This window comes from Vicugna pacos, chromosome 3 (assembly GCF_048564905.1).
Source record: "Vicugna pacos chromosome 3, VicPac4, whole genome shotgun sequence".
Classification (NCBI taxonomy): Eukaryota; Metazoa; Chordata; class Mammalia; order Artiodactyla; family Camelidae; genus Vicugna; species Vicugna pacos.
Window position 1 is genome coordinate 20,256,114 of NC_132989.1, and position 24,603 is coordinate 20,280,716.

Below are 24,603 nucleotides of genomic sequence, written 5' to 3' on the forward strand. Positions count from 1 at the left end.
TTTCATTTTAAGGTATACTGTAATCATTCCCAATTACAACTTTATTTTTGCCATCAAGAGCTAAGTGGAACTTACAGGCAAGAAGCCTTATGGTATTATTGCATTTCCTAACTGATATTTAAGCTAAGTTTTAAACCAAGATGACTTTACTTCTATTAAAAATAAAATGGAGCTATCACAGACTCCTATACAGAACATGTATTGACTGCACATCCTTATGGTCCAACCAGAACTTCATTTACAGTAAAATCTCATCAACTAAGTTGCTTCAAAATAGTTATTGTTTAACTAATTCAATTCTTGCTAAGTTATGTGAAAATCTGTTAGTACTTTTTCTTGCTCTACTCTGCTTTACACAATTGGACTCACCAGTGCTGCTTAGCTTAATTCAAAACAACCAGTTCTTTCTCTAAGGACTATAGATAAACAGTAAGAGACTTTACTGTATAGTAAGGATAAGAAAAGACTTCAAAGTATGCCATCTTGTCTGTGTCCTTCTCTTTTCTAATCTGCAGTGTAGGAACGTATGTTCTAAACAAATTGCAAACTTACGGTTCATTGAGATTTTTACAATATCGCTGCAGTGCATTCATTTGGGACATGCATGTCCTTGTTAACTTGTCAAAGTTCATATCATGATTTTGACATCTGGGTGTCACTGAGACACCTTTGCTTGTTGAGACGATTTCTTTATGTAAAGGAGCTCTTCCTTTTTTAAAGCTTTGTCACTCCTCTACAGACTCGGACTATGCCAATTCGAAATACTCCACAACCGTACTTCACCACCAGTTGAGGCAAGCGTCAGTCTTGTATAGCACTTAACGTGTGCCAGGAACACTTCTGTCCATTGACTTAATTCTGGACAGACCCTAAGAAGTAGGTACTAACAGTATGCTCATTGTACAGAAGAAGCAATCAAGGCCCACGCAGTAATTTGCACAGATATCCAACTACTGAAATGGCAGACCCAGGATTTAAATTCAGACGTGCTGCTTTCCTACTCAAGCTCTCTTTACTACCGTACCATACTTTCTCTTCTACAGAACACAGTAAAATAAATGATCATGATCCTTTTTCTCTCCTTTCAAATGGTAACTGAAAGTTCTTCAATGTGGCAGCAGAGAGCGCAGTAAGAAATGGGACCGTTCTACTCAATGTAAACAACAGACATCCCCCCTCCCCAACACTGGACATTGAGATGTATAGTTCTCACCACTGCATCTGTCCTCCACTAACTGCAGTTGGTCATTTTAGGGACAGAGCATCTAATAATGATTCTAAAAGGTAATTTGCATTCACTTTCCCCTTAGCAAGAGGGTTTGCCTACCTCACACCAGAAGACAGGTGCATTTCTTCTTAAAGGTCAGTTAGACTCCTCGCCCTTCCTTGCAGCTCTGAACACTTTCTTTTCAGACGACTGTAATTCTTTGCTGGCTTCAGCACATCAACTAACAAGGAATAATACTTTTGTCACTGGAACCAATTATAACAAGTATTCCTTAAAAATCTACAGAATCCTTGTTGTCATTTGATTATACTGTTCCAAACTCAGTCAAAAATAAAAGATAACTTTAGTGACTTTTTACATACTATGAAAATAGGTAATTTTACGTTTACAGAGTCATCGATAAAAATCTTAGAGGACAGAAAGTACCCACTAGTGATTTATATAAAGAAATGCAAAGCTTTTCTTTTCCTCTGCACAGAGGTTTTCAAGTCCCATATAATATCCATCATAAAAATGTAAGAAGTGGACTTTTTGCTGTTAGAACTAATACTATTTTTAGCCTGTGATCTGCTGTGTCATCTCAGCATCTTGATAGAAAGGGGACTTTGTGCAAGGCTGTAGGGAGTATCACTCTCTTCATTATACTTATTACCATAATTCAGATTAACCCTAAGCCACATGACCTACTGATGCGGTATTACAAACAAGATTCTTTCGATTAACAGTCAAAGTAATTTGCCTTGTGTAGGTAATGACCATTTTGACTTTGCAAGGTAACAGAAGATTTATGGAAGAATACATAGAAGTAATTTGTTTAAATTGTTTTAACACACTGTTCTAAGACAATTCTGCATAACTGTCATGAAGTAACTGGCTTATCGGAAAAGGAAATCAAATGCATGGGTTCCTCTTGATCCTTTGCTTTCAAGGAAAAAATTTATTTCTCTTTTCTCCCATGTCACTTTATCATCATTGCTATATAAAAGATTTCTCCTCTTTCCATCTCAATAGTTTCAGAAGTTAAAATACTTCTTAAATAAACTGTACCACCCAGACCTTCCCATGGCAACTCGTTTCTGTGGTTTTTTTTTTTTTTAATACACACAGCTCGAAAAACAAAGAAGAAGATAAAAGGAATTCAGCAGGCCACTACAGGAGTCTCACCAGACACTTCTGAAAACCCTGCTAACAAAACAATAGTTCCTACAACGTTACCACAGCTCACGCCTACCCTGGTGTCACTGCTGGAGGTCATCGAACCCGAGGTGTTATACGCGGGGTACGACAGTTCTGTTCCGGATACAACGTGGCGGCTCATGACCACACTCAACATGCTAGGGGGCCGGCAGGTGATTGCGGCAGTCAAGTGGGCAAAGGCCATACCAGGTAAGAAGTCAGAGATGACACAGCTAAGGCACAAACCTTAACGTTTTTTTCAATGAAACCCTCTCGCTCTTCATCATCCTGATCCCGTGGCGCGTCTCATTTCTCTTACTCGGTTCTGGGCACTGACGATGACGGTCAGGTAACTAAGCAAGAGTGAAGAGTCTGTGATAAAACTTCTACACTTCCCCTTGCTTTTTACATTATTCCTCGGAGCACGTAGTGATTTCAGATGAGATACTGGAACATCACAACTAGAGTTACCAGAGTTACTCACTATTCCTTTACCTAGAAGTCTAGAAGATGATATATAGTGTTTCTTTTCCTTCTAAGTATCACTCGTAAAAACAGGTTATTTCCAAACTTGCCTAGTAACAGCCCTAGTAACACTGTCAAAAAGTACTCAGATTGAAAATGATTTCAACTCTTCACTCAATAAAATTACATGTGGACTGTAAGTTTTAGTTAATTTAACGTCAAGATAATGTGCAATAAAAGTTCCCCTACTGAAACTGGATGTAGCACGGCAGAAGTCAACGTCAGTGGCAACTCGGACGTCACAGTTAGAGGGGAACTGACAAGTTTCAGTTCACGCCAATAGTTAGAGACAGACAAGAATAAAGTAACCTTGCCTCCTGCCATTCATGCTCCGTCACGAGGAAAAGAGGTGTAACTATGAGGGGAAGTTTTTCAACTTACATTCACTGAATGGGTAACGTCCCGGGCCAGGACTCTTACCTTTCTATTTTACTGTGGAGTGCACCATTTATTTAGTGGATACTTAAGTCGGCAAAAACTGTTATAACTGACTGAACCCTTAAGTTTTTTGCTTTTTGGTCCTAACATGCCAGATGAGAGAAAACTCTGCCTATCTGGTGCTTCACTTCCTCTGTCTGTCAGGGGCCCCCCAGTGCTGTCTTGGGCAGTTTGATGAGTGGACTGTTTGATCAGACCTTCATCTCTCCGATTTCAGGGTTCAGGAACTTACACCTGGATGACCAAATGACCCTACTTCAGTATTCGTGGATGTTCCTCATGGCATTCGCCCTGGGATGGAGATCCTACAGACAGTCGAACGCAAACCTGCTCTGTTTCGCTCCTGATCTGGTTATTAATGAGTAAGTCGTTCTCCCTGTTTTCACAGGGTACTTTTACCCAGCTGATGTTTTCCTGATGGACTCCTGTTGTGCACTGTGATCGTTCAGGGACTGAGTCAATCCTACCAGTTGTCTTGGAACTGGGCAAACTTGAAATAGAGTTGTTTACTAATTCTGAAGGCAGGCCAGGTGTAATGCAGAGCATATTACTTGTGGCATCATGACTGTCCCAGGACATACTTGAGGCTGTTTTTTAAGCAGTGAACATCTCTTGGGATCAGTAAAGTCTGCACCAAGGAAAAAGGAACCTTACTGTGGCACTGCCTTCACTACGTAATCCCATTCCAGACGGGAAGCAAAGCGTGACACAATTCACGTCCATCCTGCTCTCAGTAGGACAACTACAGATGAGAGCAGCTGCGCTGAGGGAACAGGAGGCATGGACCCGCAGACAAAGGCTATCCTTTTGCATGGCAAGGCTCGCTCCATGTTTATGACTAGGAAGGAACATAGGGACAATTTTTTTTTAATCTGGGAGAGAACCAACCAAGCTTTAACGTTTGATACACCAGCTGCCTCTCGTCCTCTAGGCTTGTGCTTCGGAGACCTACTGCAGGTGTTCGCTCCCCCTTACCTCCACTGCATTTGTTTCCCAACTAGCTTTCCACCTCCAGTGTATCCTCCATCATGTTGACTCATTTTATCTTCTTAACACACAGTGTGATCATATAATGTGTGTCCCTGACACAGATGTCTTCACTGACCACTCAGTGCACACTCAGCATGGTTTCTGGCTTTCCAGAATCTGGCCTCCACTTTCTCTCTCATCATCCTCTTTCACATCCTCGTTTTTCCCACTCAGATCATCTATCCTTCAAACATACCCCTAGCTCACGATGTTCACATCATCCTGTAGAACCTCTCTGCTTTATCTGCCTTGCTCTTACCACTGTCTGCCTTGCATTACTACTTCTTTGTGTTCACAGCTAATCCTCCTTAATTAGAATGCAAGCACAGAATTCACACATGCTCACACACACACACACGGTCTGGGCAGAATTAAAAAATGAAAGATTTCTGTTTTTAATTGTGAGCTGCAGGTGCTCTTGACTAAGATCCAAAAAAAAAAAAATTGACATCTTAAGCCACATTGACAGTCCGCAGAATAACAGTCTCATTATACTCTGAGTTACTGCATCACTAGTAAGTAGTGTGTGTTCAGAACTGAATACCGTGTTCAAGGTAACAGTGACAACTTTAAGGATGTCCACAGCGGCAAGGAGTTTGGAAATCAGCATCAACTGAGGAACAGAGGATGTATGGAGGAAAGAGAAAAGGCTGCTTAGCAACAGTGAGGACAGCCTAAGACGCTATCCGAGGAAGATAAAACACATATTGCTTTCTCTGTTAGGTATGCCACTCACAAAAAATAATGGGCAGAGGTTATAGAAAAGCATCTATTTGAGCTAAGTGTTCAATGGGAGGGCTTGCTTTATGATGTGGTTAGCCCAAATTATCATATGTGTTTTCAGAGACCAGATGATACTAGCTCCAGGTATTTTAAAAGAAGCTGAACTATTCAGTTCAACTTAATGTTGTTTTTCTATTGGTGATCCCGACTTTTCAGCACGGTACAGGACTTACCAAGTGCCAGATGGTCTTTTAAGAGCTTGAGCTATAAAACTCAGGAAAATCATAAATGACCAAAATTGTGTCAGAGAGCCATGATATGATCGGGGAGAACGAAGGTGAGAGGGTGTGTGCTGCTTTGGATCAGGGCGCCATAGAAGACCTCTCTCTAAAGAGCAAGCTGGAGGAAAAGCAGGGCACTTCAGGCAGAAGAGATGTGTGCTCAGCCAGGAGAGATGAGTCACAGAGGCTGCAAACAACCTTGGCACGCATAGACATCGAGAGCAAGCCACTAAGGCTATTGTGTGAGTGGAGAGAAGTGGATGGGGCCAAGTCAGGCAGAATCTTGTAGGCCATGACATGGAGTCTGGATTTTATTCTAGCATCAAGAAGCCAGTTTGGGAGGAGGGGGGACAGACGACAACATGATGGAAAATGGATTAGAGGAGGAAAACACTTCCCACTCTCGTCCTCTGTGCACAGCGCGTCATTAGTTGAGAACAAGCCCAACCGACTCCTCACCTTCACTGCGTACATACGCGAGGCGGGCAGGCACGCGCCACCACCAAATAAGTCATTTTCACATTGTGATGAGAGTTTTTACTAGAGATAGGGTCGCCAATGGCTGCCTGGAGGAGATGTCATCTGAGTTGAGGAAGAACTGAAGACCAGACTTCATAGCGAGAAGCAGCATGACAAGAGGAATGTCAAGCATACGATGTCATCCAACTCTATTCCAGGGGACATCTCTCCCGGCCCTCAGTTAGCAGGCACCTCCATGTGGTTGGCCAGACCACACCTCCCACAGATATACTCTTAGAGATCTCCTTCAGAGACAGAACTCACCTGTCTATTGCCAAAAAAAAGAACTGCTCAAACCACTGCACCGCAATTTAACAACATACCAGCTGTTTGATCAAATTTAACTGATAGATGTATACAGCTGATATGTAAACTCAAAGACATTTGACATCTCTCAGTCCTTGCTGCTCATTTCCAACTCCATCCATGCTTCAAAACCTGAAAACATCATCGACAATATTTACTATTTACTGTCACTTTCTAAAAAGCCATTTGAAATCATTTCATGGGATTAAAACTACAAGCAGAGATTTATATGAAACACTAACATATTTCTGTGTTATAAAGTGAATCTAATTTAGAGTTTTGATTTTGGGACCAGTCATTGAGACAGTTATACCATAGCCTGGTATTTCTTACACAGGAGGAATTACAGAAATTTTTTTCTCAGTGTTCAACTTCATTGTAGGATAGAAAGCTTACAAAAACAGTAGTTTTTAAGAGGGCACTCTTATTTCCCATGCTTGTATCTATCTTCATGCTGCTCAAATAATCTTTTCTTTTTTTCCGTTAAGTCCGAGATCACTGTCTGTCAGAAACTCCAAAATAAACACGAACACAAAAACCAGGTCTTAACAAACAGTGAACAAGGCACAGTTTGGGGCTCTTAGTGTTATTTAAAAAGTTACAGAACTTTAGAGATCTACAGGATAGTAACTATTGAACATTTACTTGGTACCTTTCATTAGAAAAATATTCAGTCACAGGCTGATTTGGGGTACCGGAAGGCCTAGTCATGTTCTAATTCTCACCCTCCGCATAACTCACAGTATCACACCTAAGTTGTCTTTATAATGGAATGCTGTGCGGAAAAAATACCTTGATTTTCAAATAGGTAGGATTTAAAACTGTATTGTCTAATTAGCCAGATTCAAATGCTACCATACAACCTTGATTTAAATGAGCAACTAGCAATAAATTCTCTAGGAGTAAATTCTAAACACTTAAATACAACAAATATATGACAATCATTTCCCCACTATGTTAAGCAAAGGTTTTCAAAACTCTGACCCATAAGGAATGAGCATTAAATAGCAACAGTAAGATGACTTCATAGCTTCGCAAAAAAAAAAAAAAAACAAAGTTTTGTTTTTTTGTTTTTAACGGGGACAAAAACTATTTCTTTCTAACTCTAACATTGATCATTTGTTTTTCACAGGCAGAGAATGGCTTTACCCTGCATGTATGACCAATGTAAACATATGCTGTATGTTTCCTCTGAGTTACACAGGCTTCAGGTATCTTACGAAGAGTACCTCTGTATGAAAACCTTACTGCTTCTCTCTTCAGGTTGGTAGAACACCTCTTCGCTTCTAAATACATCCAAAGCGTGAACTACCAGCGTCTAGAAACAAAGGTGTATTGGTATACAAAGCACTCAAAATTACACCAAGTCTACTACTACTTCCTGCTAGTCAGACACTGTGGATTTTCAACAATGTAAGATTTTAGAAAGGCACAGCCAGTGATACTAAGATTAATGAGAAATGAACAGGCATCTGAACCGCTGGGTGGGGATAGGGGAGGTCTCTGCTGATCTAGAATGCCTACAGACTTCCTCCTCCTTTCCTGTGACCTTTGGCAATACCACTATAGACGACATGGGAAAAGCAAGCCAACTAGGATGGCTTACGTTTCCCTACTTACTACACTGTCACTGGGTCAGAATTTTTCATGATGCGATGAATGCTACCATGTATAAGACATGGTGGGAGAAAAAGATACGACCTACAGAAGGGGTGCTTGATGACTGGTAGACGATTGCTTCCTGCGGCACTGCAGCTGGACTGTTAGAGGTAATCTATTTAGAAAAGAACAACAAGGGTTTAGAAAACAATCTTGAAAATTTATGTAAATTTATTGGTATATGACGTTTACTGAGAGTAGTTTCAGCCAGCAAAGACATACTACAAGGCTACTGAAAACTATCTGCTCTGTATTAGTCAAAATGTGGCAGTTTCAACAACTAATAAAAGAAGGTCTGTGAACAAGTTGGTATTATAAACTTTAGGCCACTCCAGTAAAAATGATCAGGTTAGTGTTTATACAATACTGGAGTCGATGGCTGAATACCTCTTTCATATACAAGTAAGTACCTTTGCCATTTAAAGGAAAAAAACCTTCCTTCCGTTAGTAACTGTGGTTTCAAAGTACCTAAGTAACTTGGAGCCTTGGATGTTGCCCATGACTTTATCTACTGAAGCTTTTCCAAAGCACACATCCATCTTAATGCTCTCTATCTTTGCTCTCCAAATGGAATTAAAGAGTATTAATAATATTTCAACCAAAGCAACAGAATTTTCCACAACCGATTAAAAAACCTAATTTTTCTAAGCTTATCAGCAGAAGTACTCTTGTTAAAGAAGTGAGCTTGATTTTATTCAAGGGAGTAAACAGTTCAAGTTCTGACCATGAATCGTGATTTTGATGGGTAACATCCAGGTATAGGTCAATACCTACATACTATTGGTAAAAAAAAAAAAAATTACAGTTTAAGGTTTATACATTCCAGGCTCACTGAGCTGCGTGTTTTTTTCATTCTAGATAGGAAAAAGTAATTTGAAGGCGTATTTGTCATTGGTTCCTTTAAAGAAAAAATACGATCACAAGGATGGTAATACATACCTAAAACCAGGTATAATATGAATTCCACTCTGACATAACACTGACATAGGTATCCTAACCTCCCACTAAAAAATACTGAACTGAAAAAACTACAGACCAAGTATAGGCAAGTACTACCCCAAAGAGGCCAACTGCACTCCGAAGCTGCCTCTCTCAGACGGTATCTGCAAAGCCTGGTGGATCAATGTACTTAGCTAGTTTAAAGACAGGTGACATTGAAAAGAAATGGATCATGTATCTAAAGGCAGATTAGAAGATGGACTTGAAGACATTGAAAGTCAAATATATATCTGCAGAAATTAACCAGAATACTTTTTAAGGTGCCTATGTGTGTACCTGTATTCATACTGATATACGGATGTGTACTATGTATTCATGTAAATGAACAAGGGCAAGAGGCATGATTGAGGAAGGACTAAAACACTGCTTCACAACTCTTTTCATGTCACAATTAACATAAAAACAGTATTCATACATAGCCCAATGAGGTGAATGAGTGAGGCCACTTGCAGCGAGCAAAGCAGACCGTTATCTAAACACATTGGCAACCTTTTCATAGTACATCCGTTGAAAAAAGGTCTAGCCTAATAATAATCATCAAATATCCAAAACCAAAGGTAAAAAAAATTACACAAAGAGATGGAAACCTTCCAGAACAGCAGCAGTTCAAGAAAAAGGAATTTTTTTTTTAAGCTAAGGAAGCAAAGTGAAAAATGAGGGTGGATTTCCAGTTTCAGTTCTGACAAGTAAACACCTTGGAAGTTTCACTCCCATCCTCACAGTAAGAAAACGTTGAGCAAACAAAATCAATGACTTTTCTAAGATCATCAGAGAAGTGAGGTCACAGAGCAAAAAATGTGAAGAATACAGGCAAATATAGAGAAACACAGCCAAGATCAGCTTTCTGGGAACAGAAACTACTGGAGCCAGTAAGGTAGCAATAGTTGTGGTAATTTTGGTGAATCATTGGCGACCAAGTGAACAATAGCTGATGTGTTAAAAACTTCTTAGTGAGGTTGTTACCCACACTTTCTGGGTTTCTCTCCAGAAGCTCCACCAGGTTCTCATGGTGAAGCTCAGACAAAGACCCCATCATGTTTCTGTCCTCTAAGGGAAACTGCTGTGATAAAGCTTTATCCGACCTGGGGGGAAAAGCAAGTCAGTCATTCCAGCTCCCTCTACCTTCCTATCTCAAACAGGGAGGGGAGGGAAAAGGTTCAGTAACACCTCTGAAGGTCACAGCCCAGGGACTCGGGCCTACTTAAAAAAAACCTGACGTTTACCCATAAAGGTATAAAACATTCCACATCCCCATCACCTTACCGCCATATTAACAGAGCTCCAGGATAATTCAGGGTTACAACTGAGAGAGCTATAGGACACAGCGATTTAAAGAGCTCTTAGGGAAACCCAAGGACAGCACGGAAGAAAGTAGAACAGAAACAATGAAACCAGAGGAAACAGAAGCCTCTTCACACCTACAGCTGCAGCCAACGTTAAACACAGCCCAGATCCTAGCCACATTAAAAGCCTAATTACCTCAGCTCTTACATGTCATATCCAGCTTTGAGCAAAAAATTAAAATAATGTGTGGAGACACAAGCAACAAAACCCAACTCAGACGTGACCCTGGTGCTGTAATGATCAGAGACGGAGTGTAAAGTAACTACCATTAGTATGTTCAGGGCTCTAAGGAAAAGTAAAAAACATACAGCAACATACGGGTATTGTAAGCAGAGAGGTACAAACTCCAAGAATCCAAAGGAAATCCTAGAAATTAAAAATACTGTAATGGAAACATAATGCTGGGCTCGTCAGTAGATTGGGCATAGCCAAGGACAGAATCATTGAGCTGGAACATACGTCAACAGACAGTTCAAACTTAACATGCAAAGAGAACAAGGAATGAAAAAAATGCAACAGAGCATTCGAGAACTGTGAGGACAGTTTCAGAAGGTGTAACGTAAGTAGCGGAGTAATCAGAAGGAACCAAAGAAATATCTATGAAGTAATGATGACTAGTCAGTTTTCAAAGTTAATGATAGACTTGGAAACAGACCCAGGAAGCACAGAAAACAGCAAGAAAGGTAAACACTACACCTGGGCATCTTTCAGTTAACCTATAAAAAATCAAAGACAGTAACAAAATCTCGGAAAAGGCCAGAGGTAAAAATACAGGTTACCTACAGAGAAACAAGGATAACAATTATACTAGAATTCTTACCACAAACCATGCAAGCAAGAAGGAAATGGAGTGACCTATTTAGTGTTGAAAGAAAAAAATTACCTACGTTACGATTCTGTGTCCAGTGAAATTATCCTTCAAAAGTGAAGGCAAAATAAAGACTTTTTTTCTCAGGCAAAAAATGGGGAATGTAACTCGTAGATCTGCCTTGCACAAAATGTTAAAAGAAGTTCTTCAGAGTGAAGGAAGATGATATAGCTCAGAAACATGAATCTCTGTAAAAGGAAAAGCTTTAGAGAAGGAGATGAAAACAGGCTTTCGTTTTTCTTAATTGATCTAGCAACTATTTAAAGTAGTAATTGCAGCACTGTATTGGAAAATTGTAACATGGGTAAGGGAAATGAACAACAGCAAGGTTAAAAAGAGATGGGACAAGAAAATTGGGAATACCGTGTTTTAACTGATTATATTTCAATTAAGAAGAAAACAGTAGAGTATTCCAAGGAAAACAGACACAGATCAATAGAAACATAATTGACAGCCCAGAAATAAACCCATGCATATATAGTCAATTAATTAAAGACAGACGTGCAACAATACATAATGGGGACAGGACAGTCTTCAATAAGATGCTAGGAAAAACTAAACCACTGTCTTAAGCCACACAAAAATTAACTCAAAATGGCTCAGACTTGGACGTAAGACCTGAAACCGTAAAATTCCTAGAAGAAAACATAGGCGGTAATAAGATCCTTCACATCATTCTTGGTGTTGATTTTTTGCGTCAGACACCAAAAGCCAAGTCTACAAAAGCAAAATAAACAAGTGAGGCTGTATCACACTGAAGAGCATCTACAAAGCAAAGGAAACCATCAACAAAATGAAAAAAGGGGGGGAGGGGCAGCCAAACCAAATGGAAAGAAATATTTCCAAATCATATATCTGGGGTTTGGATATATTTGGACAAGGGGTTAATATCCAAAACATATGAAGAACTCAACAGCATAAAAACTATAACCCTGATGAAAACCTGGGCAAAAGATCTGAACAGACATTTCAAATGACATACAAATAGTCAGCAATACATAAGAAGGTGCTTAACATCATTAGTCATCAGAGGAATGCATGCAAATCAAATGCACAATCAGATACCACCTTCCATCTCTGAAAATGGGTATTATCCACACGTCCAAAGGTAACAAGGTGTTGGTGATGGTGTGGAGAAAAGGGGACCCTTGTGCACTCCTCAGGGAATTTAAATTGCTGCAGATGGTCTAGAAAACAGTATGGAAGTTCTTCAACAAGTTAAAAAATATAACTACTATATATGATCCCCCTATTCCACTTTGGGGTATTTATCCGAAGAAACCAAAAGCATTAACAGGAAAAGACCCATATACCCCCAAGTTCATTTGCAGTACTATTTATAATAGCCGAGCTATGGAAGCAACCTGAGTGTGCACTGATAGATGACTGTATAGAGAAAATACGGTGTCTGTCGTCAATGGAGTATTATTTAGCCATAAGAAAAAAATGTAGTCTTGCCATTTGTAACTACATGGATGGGCCCTGAAGGCATTCTCCTAAGTGAAATGAATCAGACAAAGATAAATACCATATAATCTTACTTTAATGTGGAAGCTAAAAGCAAAAGCTCAGGGATACATAGCAGAAATTGGTGGATGCCAGAGGTTGGAGGAGCGGGTGCTGGCAGATGGGCGAAATGGGTGAAGGTGGTCAAAAGGTACAAACTTCTACCTGTACAATAAGTAAGTCACGAGGATGGAATGTACAGCATGGTGTCTATAGTTAGTAATACTGTATTTGGTATTTGAAAGTTGACAGGAGAGTAAATCTTAAGGTTTCATCACAGGAAGAAATTCTGTAACAATTTATGATGATGGATGTTAGTCTTATTGTGGTCATTATTTCCCAATTACACAAATACTCATGTTGTACATCTAAAACTAATGTTATATGCCAATTATACCTAAATTTTACAAAATGCCAATTATAGCTAATTTTTAAAAATTAAAAGCATTTTTTTAACTCCACTGAGAAAGTAGCAAACGGGCTAGGGGAAGTTATAACTCAAGTCCACAAGGCAAGTAGGAATTAAATGAAGACTGTCTGCTCCTAAACCCACTGCTTTTTCTCTATTCCACCATTTTCTAAGATGTCAACAGCAGTGAAGTTTAGGTTTGATAAACAATGTGTTCCCCTCCCTGCAGAGTGCTTAATTATTACTCTTGAAAAGTCCTGAAATCTACCAATCTGCTTAACATTTAGTTGTGCTCCATTTTGGCCAAATTCCTTTTTTCCCTCATCACTGTTTACACAGAACCAGCATTCCTAGAAGCACACTTTAAGAAGTGGAACATCCTCAAGAGTCATCTCTGCAAGTCTGACTGAAAACGTGATTAACCCTCTGTACACAGTCCTTCTAACTAGTATCAGTTTTTAAAGAAAGAGTCCTCTAAAAAAACTCATTCTATACCAACTTTATGATCCATGAGGTATTTTCTATATTTCTCTACATAAGGAAAGGTGCATGTTTGCTCCCCAGTAAGGTATTATATATAAGCCACATAAAAAAATTAAGTTTCTTTTTACATTGGTATCACATCAACTCATTAAGTTAACACACTGACTAGTAAAGTGCACAGCATGCTGATTTTGAGGGAGACATCACAGGTATTCCCAGACGTAACTGGTGAAATCAACACTGTTGTTGAAGCCTTCTACGTCTGTACTAGCATCACACTCAAGGGCAGAATGATCATCAGGGCATTATTCATTTGGTCTTCCAACTAGCTTGGTGAACTAGGGAGGAAGCTCCACTTCATAGATGAGAAACAAAGCTATATACTCAAAGTCAAATACTCCAAGTTCAGTCCTCCAATTTCCTATTATCCCATATTCTCCCTTGCCTTTAGTTTCACAGTCCTTTGAAAATGCTTCTATGTTAATAGAATGCATAAAGAGCATCATAGACAAAGTCACCCATGATACTGTGCTATGACTACTTGCATGTATGAAAAGTTACCGTAAGAAAATTAATTGACTACATCTTCACTTTTTAGTTCCTAAGGAAGGTTTGAAGAGCCAAGAGCTATTTGATGAGATTAGAATGACCTACATCAAAGAGCTAGGAAAAGCCATTGTCAAGAGGGAAGGGAACTCCAGTCAGAACTGGCAGCGGTTTTATCAACTGACAAAACTCTTGGACTCCATGCATGATGTAAGTGTCAAACAAAAATCAACATATCACAAGAATTTTCTGAGACATAACGTATGTCCTGATTAGTGTATATGATTACCAGGTTTTATTTTTTCCCCATTTATGCATTTTGGTGATGGTTTGGGTTCAATTCGTGAAGTCCCATTTGGCACGCATTTCTCCTAAGGCCAATTATGAAACATTTCATCTACTCATGTGCACCTAACATCATGATGCCAATACAGAATTTAACACTATTTTTTAAAAGGTAGAATTCTCTGTTTTGCTATGATTAATCCAGCAAATTCTGTCTTTCATATGTTATGGTACTGCAATTCATCATGATAAACTTAATTCCATATACTCTATATACAATTTAAGCAATTCACAGTATCTTCAGTACCCAAATGCTCATTTTACTTAATTAAACTTTTTTACCTGGGGAATTCCAGCAGAGATTGGTATATCCTAAGTCAGAAATTTAAAAAAATTAGACACCAACAATAAGCATGAGATGTCCCTATGGATAATTTTTAAGACTAATCATTACTATGTATTTTCTTGTAGGTGGTTGAAAATCTCCTTAAGTATTGCTTCCAGACATTTTTGGATAAGTCCTTGAGCGTTGAATTCCCAGAGATGTTAGCTGAAATCATCACCAATCAGATACCAAAATATTCAAGTGGAAATATCAAAAAACTTCTATTTCATCAAAAGTGACTGCCTTAAGAAGAAAGGTTTGCCTTAAAGAAAGTTGAATTCATAGCTTTCATTGTACAAACTATCAGTCTGTCCTGTAGCAGTTTTGTTTATCATTTTTCTTTTTGTCCGGTTTTTGTTGTTTCGTTTTGTTTTTGAATACGCACTACATGTGGTTTACAGAGGGCCAAGACTTGGCAACAGAAGCAGTTGAGCCATCACTTTTCAGTGATGGGCAAAGTAGAAAGTGATAGTTGATGGATCCCAAAAAATTAGACACAGTACCACGGGGGTAACCTCCACTGTCAGAGAAGGATGGCACCTAAACCACCAGTGCCCCAAATGTGTGTGACGAACTTTCTGCTCAGACTTCTCAGAGTTGGCTGGACAAAATCTTCTCTATCTTTTGTTGGCCTATCTCCCCCTGTATAGTTAGGGTAGCGTTTTTTGATTTCTGCATGGAAACCTGAAAAGTTTACAAGTGTATTATCAGAAAAGGGAAGTTGTGCCTTTTATAGCTATCACTGTCTGGTTTTAACAATTTCCTTTCTATTCAGTGAACTATGCTTGCTCATTTTTTCCTACATAATTTTTGTAATCAAGTTATTGTACAGCTGTTTTAAGATGGGCAGCTAGTTCATAGCTTTCCTAAATAAACTCTAAACATTAATCTTCTGTGTGAAAATGGGTTGGTGCTTCTAACCTGATGGCACTTAGCTGTCAGAAGACCACAAAAATTGACTCAAATCTCCAGTTTTCTTGTCAAAAAGCTCATATTTTGTATATATCTGCTTCAGTGGAGAATTATATAGATTGTGCAAATTAACCGTCCTAACCAGTGTAGAGCACCTACTCCAGTGACCTGCTGGGTGAACCATAGGTGATGGTTTCAAAAAAAAAAAAAAACAACTACCAAGAGGCCCTGTTTGTATCTAACGCCCTATCTCTGCAATGGTTAGATGGCAAGAAAGTTGGGACGCTGTCTTTCAGGACCTTTCGTTGTAGTTTGTATAACTTCTTAAAAGTTACGATTCCAAATGACCAGCTGAAAACACAGCTGAGAGATTTTAATCAGACCAAGTATTTCCTCCCACTAAACTTTACCCCCAAAAACCAAATCTCTAATACAGCAAAAGTGGCTAGACACCCATTTTCACATTCCCATTTGTCACCAATTGGTCTACCTTTCCTGGGGATACAGGAAAGCTCAGCGACTGATTTTTCTGATTTAGAGCTGTATGTCAGACTTCCATGTTCATAAAACTATACATCCATCACATCCCTGTGTGTGCCATAGAGTTTAACAACAGTCATGTGAATTTCTCCTCCTCGATGTTTGAAATTATTTTAAACAAGATAGAAGCTGTAGTAGCCCTTTCTGTGTGCACCTTACCAACTTTCTGTACATTCAGAATGTACTTAACTAAGCCACGAGAAATCTGATTTCTGTTCTAGGTGGCCAAATTATTTGTGTAATAGAAAGCTGAACATCTAATATTAAAAATATGAAACTTCTAATATATTTTTATATTTAGTTATAGTTTCAGATATATATCATATTGGTATTCACTAATCTGGGAAGGGAAGGGCTACTGCAGCTTTACATGCAATTTATTAAAATGATTGTAAAATAGCTTGTACAGTGTAACATAAGAATGATTTTTAGATGAGATTGTTTTATCGCGACATGTTATATATTTTTTGTAGGGGTCAGAGAAATGTTGATGGATAACCTATACGATTTATAGTGTGTGCAAGCATTCATACAGGCAGAAACGGTCTCAGAAACCAAAAAGGTTTGCTCTCGAGACAGAGGGAAACAGAGACTGGCCCCGTGTGCAGTGAAGGTTGCTGAGGTTCCGTCCCATTCAGATCACGGAGGAAGTCGTCCTCTGCCTCCCAGACTGACCACCCTTCTCATTCCAGCAGTGAGTCTGTCGGCGCAGGTTTAGTTTACTAAATCTCCTCTTGGGCTCAAGTGTATGAACGGGGGACAGAGAAAGGTGGTGCTTACACACTTACAGGCACCATCACACACAGCCTCTCCAACACTTTAATAAAACCAGAGGCTTTAGAAGTTCGGCAATAATATGCATAGAGGTACCAGCAACGTGTAAATAGTGCAGAATCTCATAGGTTGCCGATAATACACTAATTCCTTTCTTTCCTACAAGGGTTCATTTCCGAATAACACGAAGACATGTGTATCTTTTCTTTTAATGCTTTTGAATGTTATTTGTTATTTTTCAGTATTTTGGAGAAATTATTTAATAAAAATGTGATCATTTGGTTTTTCAATGCTCTCTAAAGGGGGCCGTACCTTTTGTAATCGTTTAACTTGATCTCAGAGTATTTTCAGATAGTTTGTAACCGAGCTGGATGTGAATTTTTCGTGCCTAAGAAATACTGCTTGAATATTATCAATGACAGTGTTAAGTTTCAAAAAGAGCTTCTGAAAGATACAGTTTTATTCATTTATAGAATATTCTACGGTTACAATCAGAAAGCACATCACACGTTGATCTTACTTTTGGTCCCAACAACTTGGCTCCAAAAAAAGAGCTCAGAGAAAAAAAGATGTGTGCACTTTGTTGTTAAAAGGAAATGAACTGACATTCATAAAACTATAGGAGGCTGTACATTAAATGCAAATAAAAGCTGTGTCCTTTTAGATTATGTGAGAAAGAAAAAAGTTACCTTCATCACGTTTGGGTATAATTGTGGATTTAAGTGGAAAAAAAGCTATGGTGCTATTTGAAAGCAGCTTCATTTTCTATGTATGTGGTATCTTGCCAGCCCAAACTATTATAGAATTTTCAGTGAGAGGCGGCATGCCTAGGTGACTTAAATCCTGAACATTTTTAATTACTGGTGGAAAAAAGTGCCCCTCTCAAGTGTTTTTAGGCCTTGCTATGGGGTACTATTCAGGTGCTTTGGGGATATATACATACTCAATTATCTGAAACTATGGCAGGGGAACCAAAAAGAGCACCTACCTTCTCCTAAAAAAAAAGAAAAAAGAAAACGAAATTGGCACCCCAGAAGGAAAACTAGCATGATTAGTGCCTAGGAAGACCTTGATATTTAGCATAGGATGAACTCTGGATGTGCATAGAAAGGAAAGCCAGCCTCACCTCCGAACTGGGGGATGGGAGGATAAGCAACTCCAACTTTACTCATCCGTCTATACATCTTCTTGTCATTTAGTCTGACCATTTTAGTTCTCTTAAATATCCTAAAACTACATCACCATGGAGTGAACAATATTATTACACTCTGATCTATCACAGTTCAAGAATTGTGGCAGCCCTCAATGAGATTTCGATCCTGGTAGGTCACCCAGAAGACCGTAGATGTAGATGAATGTGTTTTTATGTGCCTGGTTTGAGAGTCGAAAGGGAAAATAGTGTAAAGAGGACACTTTAACCACTTAGAATGGAAGTTTCATCATTTTCCAGACTATAACCAGTCAGCCTGGTCCACCAAGGATTAGTGACCAGGTTTTTTGGGAAAGGATTAGCTTCTCTAGAAAATGCCTCAAAGACAGATTTTATTTTCTGATGATTGATAGGCTGTATGAAACTACCCTCCTCAAATAACTTGCTTACCTACATATAGAGTCAAGTGTGTCAATATTCTATTTTGTATATTAAACAAATGCTATATAATGGGGACAAATCTATATTATACTGTGTATGGCATTATTAAGAAGCTTTTTCATTATTTTTTATCACAGTAATTTTAAAATGTGTAAGAATTAAAACCAGTGACTCCTGTTTAAAAATAAAAGTTGTAGTTTTTTATTCATGCTGAATAATCTGCAGTTAAAAAAAAAAGTCTTTTTACCTACGCAGTGAAACGTCAGACTGTAAATGTAAAATCTTGTGTGGAAATGTTTAACTTTTCTTTTTCATTTAAATTTGCTGTTCTGGTATTACTGAACCACACATTTGTACTGAATTGGCAGTAAATGTTAGCTAGCCATTTACAGCAACGCCAAATATGGAGAAACATCATAATAAAAAAAATCTGCTTTTTCATTACATGACTCCAACATGCTTTTATGAAACTCATGCAATTCAAATTTTCCTCCTTTTTTTCCCCCGTCTCCTTCAAATGAAGGTAGAGTTATCACTTCAGGAAGTTTAACAATGCTCAAGTGGACATTTAAATGTCGATGTGGCAACGGTTGCATGCTAATATGGCATAAATTCAAAATGTGCTTAATCCTGGTGTCAAAGACCCAAAGGCTATCCCATCCATGCCTTAAATGGTCATGTGCCAGTTTCTGCAAAGGTACTAAGGGAAGGAAGAATGCATGCCTAAGGCATCTCCAAATCTAAGTCTTTATCATGAAAAATGAAATTTTATATAAACAAATGTCACCTAGTCAACATTCATACCGTATTTAATTGTAAGTCTACTCTTTCCCCCAGAAAACGGCATAAATATTTAGCAAACACCATAGCAATGCTGCACCTCATAGACAAGAAAGGCATAAGGGGTAAGTGGTAAACCAGCTTATTCTGTACATGTGCACACTATTTCCAAAAGCATCTGTTCAGGTCGTATCTGAACTGGATGATCTAAAAAGCAGACCCGCCTATAAATACTCTTTTCTCGACATGACCTCCATCACTAAGAAAGCGGTATTGTATTTTTAAAACCAAGTTTGCCTTACCTGTCATACGTGCATCAAGTTTTTGCTAGGTACCTACGATATGATGAATATTGATGATGTGAACAAGGAAAATACTGCTGCTACCCTCAGTCACTTGCAAGCGTGTAAGTAACAAACCTCCTTTCCCAGCATCCTGAGGTACAAGGCAGAAATACCAGGTATGGCACCAGTAGGTATATACATTATTGCTTTACCACTTACTTCAAATATTAATTTTACATTTGCAGAACACTTTCACATACTTTGTACCAGTTAATCCTCATCCAAAAAATGAATGAACTAAAAAACAAATGCTAAGGAAGCTATCAGCTCCATTTTAGAAAAAGGGAACAAGCTCAGAGTTTAAGCAACTGGTTCACAGCTGCTAGCGCTCCTTTTATTGAAGTCTGAATGACAAAAATACCCATAATGAGGCCATTTATCCCAGGTCAGACATGTCTCTAGGCTGTAAGCTCGCAGGGAACTGGTTTTGTTTTTCTGTTTTTGAATTAATGTTTCAATTTTACTGAGCACTTACTCTGTGCCAGGCATCATGTTTCAATATATGATCTCACTTAAACTTAGTAACCCTATAAAGTGCTACTATAAAGCAGTACTATTAACCTTGCATTTATACAAGGAGACTAACAATTGGGTAGTTTGTCTAGGTCACAAGCTTGGAAGTGGTTAAGACTTCTTTTTTTTTTTTTTTTAAATAAAAATACTGGGCATCTGGCTCTAGAGTCCATGCTCTTAGGCACTACTGAGAAATGATGAATACAAAGCTCCAAACTAGATTAAATAAACTCATATTGAGCATTATGTGCCAGGGCTTTTCGCATGATCTCATTTAATCCTTTCTGCTCCCATTAAAGGTAACAGTAGCAGAAAGGATTAAAGCCTTTGTGCTGCTGAACTTCACTTCGTCCTCTAAATTTAAATCAGTTTTGACTTAGACATCTAACAATGATAATTCCTTCTCCTAAAAACATGTGTCCTATCCCCTGGGGATACTGATGGTGAAAAACAGCTGCCCAGAGATGACACTACTTTTTGTTTGTCAAATACACTAGTAAGGACCTAACGCAGCTAATGCCCACAGGAAAATCAACAAATTTATTTCTTCAAGCTACGCAGAGCATATAGGCTACATTTAAACGGAGGGAGACAGTTTACAACTGAATCGATGCAAGTCCAAATTAATTCTTAATTTGGCAGGTAAAGTATGAACCTGTTTTCGGGTGTTGAAAATACAGAGGGATTTACACTAGTTCAGTATTTCTTTAAGACCTTCAACTTATCTCTATTAATTGGCATTAAGTGTCTCTTAACAGCGTTAGCAACTTTATAGCATTTTCTTTGGTAAAAGAAAACCCAGCTTCCTCTTCTTCTATCACGCTTCTATTTCCCACTTAAAACTGAAACCAGACTTCTGTAGGGAAACACTTTTTACCATTTTTTTTACTTCATTTGGGTACAGACGTTAATTTCAGAACAAGAGTTCACGTAGACCACAGCAGACACACAAAAAACTCCTTGCTCTAGTCCAGCCCACTTGAATTTCAACAAGCAGTTTATACTGTTCATCTTCTGTACCCTCACTATAGTCAACAGGTTAATATGTGTGCATAGTGTAAATAACCATCAATTTTCTACTACTGTTACTGTGGCATTGTCTTACAAAGTACCATCTTTGAGTATACATGAGGCTAGGCTGGAAATAAGAATCTGGGCCACCCCAAGGAGGAGACCCCAGGACCTCTGGTTTTGAAGGCCAGAGAGGCTTTGCTCCAGGAGCCCCATGGGACTGGGGGAAACAGACTTCATTCTCTTGGGAAGTATACACACAGTCTTGCATGCTCTAGGCCCAAGGGCAGGGGCAGAGGCAGTGATTTCATAGGAACCTGGGCCAGACCTGCCTGCCAGTTTTAGAAGGTCTCCTGAGGAGTTAGGGAATGGCTGCGGCTCACCCAGGGGACATAAAGGCTGGCGGCAGGCATTCTAGGAGCATTCATCTACATGAGCTTTCCTGGAGGCTGACACCTTGCTTGGATCATTAGCACCAAGACCTAGCCCCACCCAACAGGCTATAGGGAAGCCTCAGGCCGAACAACACACAGGGTGGGAACACAGCCCCACCTGTCAGCAGACTTCCTAAGCCACGAAGGCCTCTAGACACAGCCCGACCCACCAGAGGTCCAGGACCAAGCTTCACCCAGCAGTGGGCAGGCACTGACCCTTCCTGCCAGGAAGCCTGTATAAGCCTTTAGTCCAGCCTCATCCATCAGGGGACAGATGACAGAAATAAGAAAACAATCCCAAAGCCTGAGGAAGGAATCCACAAACACAGGCCAGACTCTGCACTGGGACAGGCTAGACCCCGGCCCTTGGGTGACAAGAGAGGACTGTACTGCTGGGACACATAGGACGTCTCACACAGAGGGCCACTTCTCCAAGGTTGAGGAATGTAACTAACCCACCTAAAAGCACAAATAGAAAGACAAACAAGGCAGCAGAGGAGTATCTATCTCCCAGGCCAAGGCCCAAGGTAAAAACCCAGAAGAAGTAAGTGACAAGGAGATAGGCAATTCATCTGAGAAAGAATTGAAAGTAATGATGAAGATGATCAGACAACTCAATAGGAGTGAAATTTTCACCAAGAGTTGGAAAACAAAAGATACCCAAACAGAGTTGAAGAGTTAAATTTGTGAAATGGATAACAGAGTAGAAGGAACCAAAAATAGACTAAATGAGGCAGAAGAACGAACCCTTGAGCTAGAAGAAGACAGATTAGTGGAAATCACTACCTCAGAACAGAAAAGAAAAAAAATGAAAATAAATGAGGATAGTTTAAGAGAACTCTGGGGCAACGTGAAGTGCACTAATATTCACATTATAGGGGTCCCAGTGAGAGAAGAGAAAGAAAAAGGACCTGAGAAAATTATTGGAAAGATAATAACCGAAAACTGCCCCAACCTGGGAAAGGAAACAGTCACCCATGTCCAGGAAGCACAGAGAGTTCCACACAGGATCCACCCAAACAGTAACATACCAAGGCACGTAGTCATCAAACAGACAAAATTAAGGATAAGGAAGAAATATTAAAATTAGCGAGAGAAAAGCAACAAATAACATACAAGGGAACTTCCATAAGGTTCTCAGCTGATTTGTCAGCAGAAACTCTACAGGCCAGAAGGGAGTGGCACGATGTATTTAGTCATGAACGGGAAAAACCTACAGCCAAGAATACTCTAACCAGCAAGGCCCTCATTCAGATTTGATGGAGAAATCAAAAGCTTCACAGATAAACAAAACCACCAAACCAGCTTTACAACAAATGTTAAAAGGAGCTTGTCTAAAACTGTAATGAAAGAGAACAAAAAAGAGAAGAAAGGAAAAAAAAAGAAGACCTACAGAAGGTTGCTTTGGGCAGTACAGGGTCTTTTATGGTTCCATCTTAATTTTGGAATTGTTTGCTCTAGTTCTGTGAGAAATGTTGAGTATTTTGACAGGAGTTGCTGACGCAATGGAAATGTTTATGCCAGTTATAAAATTCTGCTTTTTGAAGCAAAAAAAAAAAAAAAAAGGAAGGAGAACAAAGGGTTGCAAAAAAGCAAGGTATCCTTTTTGTGGGTGAGTTATATTCCACTACATATATATGCTGCATCTCCATTCTCTATTCAGCTATTGATGTGCACTTAGGATGCTTCCATATCTTGGCAACTATAAATAATGTTGCTATTAATAGCACGGTGTATGTATCTTTTTGAATTAACTCTTAGTTGGCTTTATTCCTTTGATAACTGTATGTTTAAATAGCTAAAGCTCTATAAACGTTCTTATAAACAGTACATATATGTAAATTTTAAAAATACGTGCAGACTATTGTATATATGTATTTCCATGCAATATATTATATACATGCAATCCAATTATAACAATTCTACCTAATAAATCTGAGAAAAGAAAAACAACCTAGGCCACCCAAAACCATTAGAATGGTTTGCTAGCATTGAAGGAAATGGAGGTAAAAATAAAACTTTCCAAGTGTGTATAATGAGGGATCATGTACATAAAAGCCAAACAAAGGTTCACAGAACATCAAACTATGTCAGTAACTATCTCCTGATCTGTTTCCCTACCCACTATGAAGCAGGCATGCTAGAGGAGCCAATTCAAAGACCACTAAGACAATACTAAAACTTCAGGGTGGTGTTCCTGCCCTCAAGGAATCAAAGATGAGAGACCCATGGCTCTCATCAACTCCACTGCTGTGTATCTATTCAAAAGGAATAAAAACATGGCCACACAATGACTTAGATGCAACTGTCCACAGTAGCATTTTTCATAATAGCCAAGTAGACACAACCCAAATGTCCAGCAACATAAATACATAACATAGACAAATCAATGAACAAATAAACCAAATATGGCACAGCAATACAACAGAATACTGTACAGCAATAAAAAAAATGATGCATGCTGTAATACGGATGAAACTCAAAACCACTATGCCAACAAGTCCTACAAAATAGACCATGTATTACTTGATTTCACTTATACGAGATATCCAGAAAGGCAGGTCTACAGAGTCTGAAAGCAGACCAATGGTTGCCTTTGGCGGGGATGGCATCAGGGTTTAAGTGAAAATAGGTATGAGGAGACTAACGGGAGAGGGAAATGTTCTACAACTGGATTATAATGATGGATGCACAACCCAGTAAACTTAAAAAAGATGATAAACGTGTACACTTTAAGTGAGTAAACTTCATGGTATGTAAACTGCATCTGTGCGTCTGTGTGTGTGTGTATACACACACATTTTTTAAAATATCTAAGAGTGGACAAGCAAATGTAAAATCGCCCATCACTGTATCAGAGGCCGGTACAGAGTACTTTGAATACATAAAGGCAGCTGCAGCTGTTTTTCAGGAAAGCCTATGAGAAGGTGTCTTCCTTGTGCTGGGTACTGAATGATGCACTGAAATTCAGCAGCACAAAGGCTTATCCATTTAA

General features: G+C 39.0%; 1 protein-coding gene and 1 long non-coding RNA gene across 12 annotated transcripts in view; one reads left to right on the forward strand and one right to left on the reverse strand.

Annotated features, from left to right (window-relative positions):
• NR3C1 (nuclear receptor subfamily 3 group C member 1) overlaps window positions 1-18,967 on the forward strand; it is a 107,655-nt gene extending 88,688 nt beyond the window's left edge. For 8 of the 9 annotated variants that reach the window (XM_072955758.1, XM_072955768.1, XM_072955741.1 and 5 more), the window contains exons 5-9: window positions 2,336-2,614; window positions 3,585-3,729; window positions 7,358-7,488; window positions 14,092-14,249; window positions 14,796-18,967. In XM_072955758.1, coding sequence (XP_072811859.1) covers window positions 2,336-2,614; window positions 3,585-3,729; window positions 7,358-7,488; window positions 14,092-14,249; window positions 14,796-14,948 — 866 coding nt within the window. In that variant the 3' untranslated portion in view covers window positions 14,949-18,967. Of the gene's footprint in view, window positions 1-2,335; window positions 2,615-3,584; window positions 3,730-7,357; window positions 7,489-14,091; window positions 14,316-14,795 lie in introns of those variants that run through there. The other variant, XM_072955772.1, reaches the window with a different exon arrangement.
• The window catches only part of LOC140691756 (uncharacterized), a 36,146-nt gene that overhangs the window by 2,004 nt on the left and 9,539 nt on the right, over window positions 1-24,603 (reverse strand). For 2 of the 3 annotated variants that reach the window (XR_012067430.1, XR_012067428.1), the window contains 3 exons: window positions 7,846-7,999; window positions 7,455-7,543; window positions 1,328-1,448 (listed from right to left, as the gene is read on the reverse strand). This is a non-coding gene — a long non-coding RNA (uncharacterized lncRNA). The remainder of the gene's footprint in view (window positions 1-1,327; window positions 1,449-7,454; window positions 7,544-7,845; window positions 8,000-24,603) is intronic. The other variant, XR_012067431.1, reaches the window with a different exon arrangement.